General features: G+C 41.3%; 1 protein-coding gene across 2 annotated transcripts in view; it reads right to left on the bottom strand.

Moving 5' to 3' along the window:
- Positions 1-2,151: 2,151 nt before the first annotated feature.
- The window catches only part of GUCY1B1 (guanylate cyclase 1 soluble subunit beta 1), a 51,032-nt gene continuing 45,911 nt past the window's right edge, over positions 2,152-7,272 (bottom strand). The window contains exons 11-14 of one of the 2 annotated variants that reach the window (XM_036852943.1): positions 6,496-6,636; positions 4,956-5,110; positions 4,531-4,657; positions 2,152-3,416 (exon numbers count right to left, since the gene is read on the bottom strand). In XM_036852943.1, the coding sequence (XP_036708838.1) occupies positions 3,393-3,416; positions 4,531-4,657; positions 4,956-5,110; positions 6,496-6,636 (447 nt within the window). In that variant the 3' untranslated portion in view covers positions 2,152-3,392. The remainder of the gene's footprint in view (positions 3,417-4,530; positions 4,658-4,955; positions 5,111-6,495; positions 6,637-7,272) is intronic. The other variant, XM_036852945.1, reaches the window with a different exon arrangement.

Below are 7,272 nucleotides of genomic sequence, written 5' to 3'. Positions count from 1 at the left end.
GGATCTAGAGACTGTCATACAGAGTGAAGTAAGTCAGAAAGAGAAAAACAAATATCGTATATTAATGCATGTATGTGGAACCTAGAAAAACGGTACAGATGAGCCAGTTTGCAGGGCAGAAGTTGAGACACAGATGTAGAGAATGGACATATGGACCCCAAGGGGGGAAAACTGCGGTGGGGTGGGGATGGTGGTGTGCTGAATTGGGCGCTTGGGATTGACATGTATACACTGATGTGTATAAAATTGATGCCTAATAAGAACCTGCAGTATAAAAAAACAAACAAAACAACTAATACTAAACTTTCATTGGGTTATTTGTATGGAAATATGTTAATATAAATGTTTCAGACATTACATGAAATTTCTAAAAATCTTATATGTTCTGGTATAATGTTATATGTAATAATCCTAGTTATTACTTTAAAATGTATATCTCAGAAATAACTAATTTTGTCAACTGTATTATGAACTTTCATCAAATCTTTAACCGTGGTCATTTTTAAGTCTTTTGTCATTTACAGACAGTTCTGGGTGTACTCTGATGATTTTGCAAATATGTTCCTATAAAAGGGTTTCATCTTCAAGAAATTCATGGAAAAGACTCTGACAAGTACAGGTTTCTGGTAACTGACTGTACTGCTGAACTGAATGAATAAGCATTTTCAGAACTCTAATGAAAAACTGATGAAAAAAAAAAAAAAAAGAATCTGCACCCATTCACAGTGTGGGGTGTCTTCCCCACCACAGAGCAACTCTCACGACTCCGGCCGGGTGTCCTACGATGCAGCTCAGCTCTGACACCATCCACGCCACGATCGCCTCTGATTCCTCAAGTTCAGGGCTCAGCCCTACAAGACGCACCCACCTGGAGAGCAAAGCAAGGCCAGGTTGTCGCCCGCGCTTGCGACCCACCGGCTGCAGACCCAAGGTTCCCACAGCCCCCTACTTGGGTTCAATGAGTTTGCCAGAGAGAAACACACACTGAGGGGCCCATTTTACTCACTAGCTGCCTGGATAATTACAAGAGGATGTGACTCAGAACAGCCAGATGGGAGCGACGCAGAGCTTCAGGCCGCCCCCCCCCCCCCCCCCCCCGCCTCGCCCCGCGTCCACCAACCTGGAAGCTCTCCGGTCTCTGGGCTTCTCTGGAAGCGACATCACACAGGCCGGCTCGATGAAATCACTCGCTGCTGGCAAGCATTTAACCTGCAGGCCCCCCCCCCTTCCCAGGAGACGCGGTCAGGGTGGGACTAAAGTTCCCACCCTCTGAACTCCAGGTCGGTTCACCTGGCAACAAGCTCCCCCCAACCCAGCGCAGGCCCCGAGGCACCTCACTAACGTGATGAAGGACACCTTTGTCATTTTCTCACTTAGGAAATTCCTAGAGTTGTAGGAGCTCAGGGCCAGAAAGGCGATGGGGACTAAGACCAAACGTATAGATCTCGTTACAAACCACAAGGTCACACCTTCCATGACGAAGAGACAGAACGTGTCATCTGGTGAATCAATCAAGATTTAAGTAAAATGAGATAATGAATTGGTGCTGAAATATATTTGTGCGTGGGTATAAATTACTGTTCTTCTGTAAAAGTTTAAAAGCATGTACAATATTATCCTCAAATCAAACTGAGAAACTCTTACCTTTACATAACATTTGGTTCTGTTTTTTTGGCGCTACCCAGAAGGGCTGAACAGATGGGACCCAGAGGCACCGAGAGTAGGCTTCCACAAGGGACGCATTAATTCACCTTTAGACAAAACCACCACAAAATCCAGCTGGTCTCCCGCCTCCTTCCCACCCCACTTCCGTCCTCTTGTTTCTCACGCTCTGAGTATTCTTTCTGTGTCTTGAATATGTTTCATCACTATGAATATCAGACGCTTTAGTTATTTGTACGTGTCTTTCACCCCTAAAATGCCGGGAGCTCGTCAGTGTCACTTCACATGTATCTGTGCATATATCCCCCCCACCCCTGCCAAGGCTGGTCTTGCCGCTGTCACTGAAGAAAAATACTATCTGGGAATAGGCCTGATGAAGAGGGACCATTCAGCTTTATCCTAACAGCAGGGAATCAAAATGAAAGCCTATAACAGGCAAAGTGATAAGATGTATTTCCAAAAATGGCACTAATCAATCAAATGACCGACAAGACTATTCATTTCATTTTTATTGAATTAAAAACTGTCTAGAGACAAGTGGAAAAAATAATTTATTGCAGGATCTCTTACACATGAACACAGAACATTTTATACAAATATCAATGTGCTGATAGGAAATGCTAAATTTAAAGATAAACATTTTTACACAAAAGTAATTGTACTATATTTTATAAAGACAGATGTTAATAAATTATCAGAGATATTGAAGGACAACAGGCTAATGAGTCCAATAAGAATGCATTCTATGTCGAAATTAAAGTAAGTTTTCTGAACATGATGCCCTGGATATAGTCACATTCTTGTGAGCTAAGAAAAAGGAGCTAATTTCTGGGAATAAAGGGCCAGGAGGGGCTCTGACCACCAGGAACACCCCAGAGCCATGCTTCCAGCTTTTTCCTTGGATGTGGTCAGAGCCCCTAACATTCACCCCAAACTAACGCAATAGCTCATTGTGAAACAGTGCCGCTTTCTTTAACAGCTGCATGGGATTAGTGAGATTTATAATTATAAAAGGGGTACAATGCAAACGACAGCATTTTAGAGGAATTATAATTGCCACGTGATCTGAATGAATAACCCAATAGTTTAATAACAGAAATGCGTATTCTCTATTTCTGAAGGAAAGTTAGCATAATTCAAAATAGTCAGTATTTTCTTAGCATGATATATTAATTCTTATTTGGGGAGTCTGAAAATAAATTGCAATTTTTCCCTAAAATTCTGAATTCACTCCTTTAGAAAATGATTTCTATAATGATATACACCAACATGATAAAACTTTTTTATATGTTATAGTCATTAAAATATACATATGCATATATATAGAGAGAGCACTGAACAGATTTAGAAAACCATGGTGTGTGTATATATATATATATATATATATATAGACACATGGCCAAATACTGTTCCATTTCATTTAATTAAATTCAACAAATATTTATTGGGTGCCTACTACTTGCAAATCACCATGTTAGGTGATGCTTGTAGTAGATTTTAAGACACGTGAAGCTCACATCACCCACACGAAGCCAAACCTCAGACAATATACTAAACCTTGAAAATACTCAAAAGCAGAGCTAAAGCTGAATAATGAATAAGGAAAGAGATAACTAGGAGAAAGGCTTGGGGAAATGGAAAAGGATCAAGGGAATGTCTGTTCCCAGGCTTGGCATGAGTTAGGGGAAGACTGGACCTCACCCCGTCCTCTTCACCCCAACGTCCAAGATTCAGTTGTCATCCTGCTTTGTTTCCTTTACAAAGTGGAAAAAACAGGGTATTAATTTTCAGTGATAATAAAGCTTGTAGGACTCCCAAAAGATTTTCTTTCTTTTTTTAAATAAAATTTGATCTGCACTCGTATCTACAGTTTTTCTAAGTCATTCCCACCACCACGCTGGATGAGACAGAAGCACCCAAGTAAAATGAGCAATGCCGGAGGGAAGCTAATTTATCAGAAGAACATCGGGAAGCAAGCTGGCACCAGAAGTAGAAACAGTGAAGAGAAGGTGAAGATGAATACTTTACAACTTGGCATTCCATTCCCCTTAGGACTTCTACTCTAAAAGCATTTATAAGGAATGTGTACATCCAGGAAAAGACATATAGTCAAGGAGTCTCACCCCCTCTAAAGAACCAGGTACATCAGCGGGGAACAAAGCATCAGACTTGTTTCTGATGCAACCCACTGGGAGGGGGCAAAGCTGGCAGGACCTTGGTGTCACGAGCCACCCTGGGTCACAGGACCCCCGAGCGAACCCCCCCCCCCCCGACGCCAGCACCTGGGTTCAGGCTGGCGTACGCCCAGGGCATGAGCACGGACCTATAGCTTCCCTGCGGAATCATTTAGATTCTGGAAAAGTATAAATCACTCTTCTCTCCAGGGAAGACACACGCGGGACTAGGGTGTCCAAAGATGCCCCAACATTCCCCGAGGTGACAGCGTGGCCCTCGGAAGGATCTGGAGCGTCGTGGTCAGGAAACCTCCCGTGAAGGAGGCCCTGTCCTGGCCCTGGTGGCAACCTCACGACAGCTGAGGACGCTGGGGGGGGGCCCGGGACGCCCCTCACCGCCCGCTCCCCAGCTGGGTCCGAGCCAGGTTACGCAGGAACAACCACAGCCAGCTCTTCTCCGTCTCGTGCTCTGGTCTTCATCTCATTAGAGGACAGAACCAGCAACCGTAAAGTCTCCCCTGAGAAGTCTGTATTGTTCTAACCGGCTCACTAACGGTTCAGTATTTCCGCTGCTTTACTGAAGGGTTCACGTACCCAAGAATTCTTTGCAAATGAAACGTGTTTTCAGTGATCATGATTTAGCTCCCCATGTTTACAGTCTGTCTTAAAAAGGAATTACACTGATGAGTCATACCTCTGTTCCTGTAATTTTTCTGGATAGAAACCAAACTTGCATTGGCTCTTTTTTGCCCTTCATGGACACTGGGCCTCTGTGCTCCAAATGGAATTGTGGGTCTGAATTTTCTGGTGTCATGAGACATCTAAAGGGGACAGGGAACAGGGAGAGAAGCGTGGAGTATGGCTGCACGGGGAAAGGGACACACACCAAAGTTATTTAAAGGTACCTCAAGGTTTTAGTAACAATGAGCATAGCAGAAACTCCTAAGATGGTGAAGAATCACTTAAAATGGAAATAATGACACCACCTTCTCAAATAAACAATAAATAATCCTAAGAGCAGAGGTGATAAATGTTAAAGGTAATAAAATCACCCAGGGAATTAAAACACATGCAAAGAGACATTTTTCAAATCAGTAAATAACTAGATGTGTCTCTTACCTATATGTATATTCAGACACATTTATTTTTCCTTTTTGTCCAGTGGTTTCTGTTCGGCTTGTGAGGTTGACAGTATTTCCAAAAAGACAATAGCGAGGCATCCTCTGTCCTATGACACCAGTGACTACCTCCCCTGTGTGAATCCCTATTGTTATCTGCAGAAATCAAAGCTCTGTTTTAATAAATTCAATAATATGAATTATTGCTTACTCTATATTAAAGAATAACGTAGAGTCATCATATAAAAATCATAAGAATTCTCTAGAACTCCAAGCATATTACAGACAAAAACCCTCACAAAAATCTTTCAAGAGAAACATTCTTTTTGTCAAGTTTGAAGCTTTCAAAGATGTGAATCTGGCAACTTACATGAGACACAGGAAAGAGATTTTAAAAAATAAACCAGAAGGGACAGGGGGTTTTATCTCATCCTCGTGACTTTCAGTACATGGAATAAAGAAGATTTCAAACAGGTGGACAGGTTTCCCATTTCTATGGAAGAATGTAATACAATGGGTTCAATAAAATATTAGTCTTTGTTTATACAGATGGCCAAAAGGCACAAGAAAAGATGCTCAACATCGCTAATTATTAGAGAAATGCAAATCAAGATTACAACGAGGTATCACCTCACACCAGTCAGAACAGCCATCATTAAAAAGTCTACAAATAACAAATGCCGGAGAGGGTGTGGAAAAAAGGGAACCCTCCTGCACTGGTGGTGGGAATGTAAATTGGTGCAGCCACTATGGAGAACAGTATGGAGGTTCCTTAAAAAACTAAAAATACAGCTACCATATGATCCAGCAATCCCACTCCTGGGCATGTACCTGGAGAAAACTATAATGTTCACTGCAGCACTATTCACAATAGCGAAGACATGGAAGCAACCTAAGTGTCCACTGAAGGATGGATAAAGAAGATGTGGTGCATATATACAATGGAATATTACTCAGCCATAAAAAGGAATGAAATAATGCCATCTGCAGCAACATGGATGAACCTAGAGATTATCATACTCAATGAAGAAAGTCAGACAGAAAAAGACAAATATCATGTGATATCACCTATATGTGGAATCTAAAATATGACACAGATGAACATATCTACGAAACACAAACAGATTCACAGACATAGAGAACAGAGATATGGTTACCAAAGGGGAAAGGGAGAGGGAGGATAAATCAGGAGTTTGGGATTAACATATACACACAACTGTATATAAAATAAATAACCAACAAGGATCTATAGTATAGTATAGGGAACTATATTCAATATCCTGTATTAAACCATAATGGAAAAGAACATGAAAAAGAATACACATATTATATATGTATAACTGAACCACTTTTCTGTACAGTAGAAACACTACACTGTAAATTAACTATACTTCAATTAAAAAACATTAAAAATATTAGTCTTTGTTGTCAAGATGTTATTCCTTGTACATGATTAATGATTATGAATATAAATCAAGACTATAAATCGGTTGTCCAAAAGGTCTATTACTACCATTATAATATCTGTTTTATCTACTAACCTGAACAGATTCACCATCTACCTGGACCTGGCCGGCAATTTCCATCATGTCCAAAGCCAGGTGGCAAATGGAACGTGCATGGTGGATGCAGGGCTCTGGTAACCCACTCACCGTCATGTACTTATCACCGACCGTTTCCACCTACCAGGGCACAGATTGGTCAGTACAAACATGACTGTTTCAATTGCTATCAATAACTTTCAACTTTCCTCCCCTGAATCTCTTAAAATTCTGATACCTTCAACTCCAACAAGAAGAAAACGTCATTATTTGAAATGTACACATCTGGCACTTGGAGTCTGATTACAGGCATTATTTTTCCTCTAGTTAAGTCCCGCTTTCTCAGCTCAGATATGCTCACTACCCAGGAGGACAATTTACTACCCTATTTCCCCTTAAAACACTGATGGTTGGATGGGCCAAAGCCGCACTACCCCCAGTTCAGTGATTTATCCTGGTCAGTAACCAGTGATTTTTACGACGTGCTCACCAAGTGTTACACGGTTCCTCAGAAAAAGACTCTAAAATAAATAGTCCATGTGGCACTTCTATGACTCCAGATGCCTGGGGGGGGGGGTTTGGTTCACATTCTTGCCTGTACGAAGCAATATTCCACTGACTTCATTTTTCCAAGATTACATGTGTTACTAATTGAAACCAAGGGCAGAAATGCCTTATAAATGTTTCCCTCAAGCTGATGTTATCTAAAAGCAGGTCTCAGTCCCCTTCTTAAGCTCCATGACTTCTTTACTGTGCAAATCACTTTTACGTTTCAGT

This window comes from Balaenoptera musculus, chromosome 5 (genome assembly GCF_009873245.2).
Source record: "Balaenoptera musculus isolate JJ_BM4_2016_0621 chromosome 5, mBalMus1.pri.v3, whole genome shotgun sequence".
NCBI classification, from domain to species: Eukaryota; Metazoa; Chordata; class Mammalia; order Artiodactyla; family Balaenopteridae; genus Balaenoptera; species Balaenoptera musculus.
The sequence above is the reverse complement of the archived record's forward strand: the minus strand, read 5'-3'. Positions and strand labels throughout refer to the sequence as shown.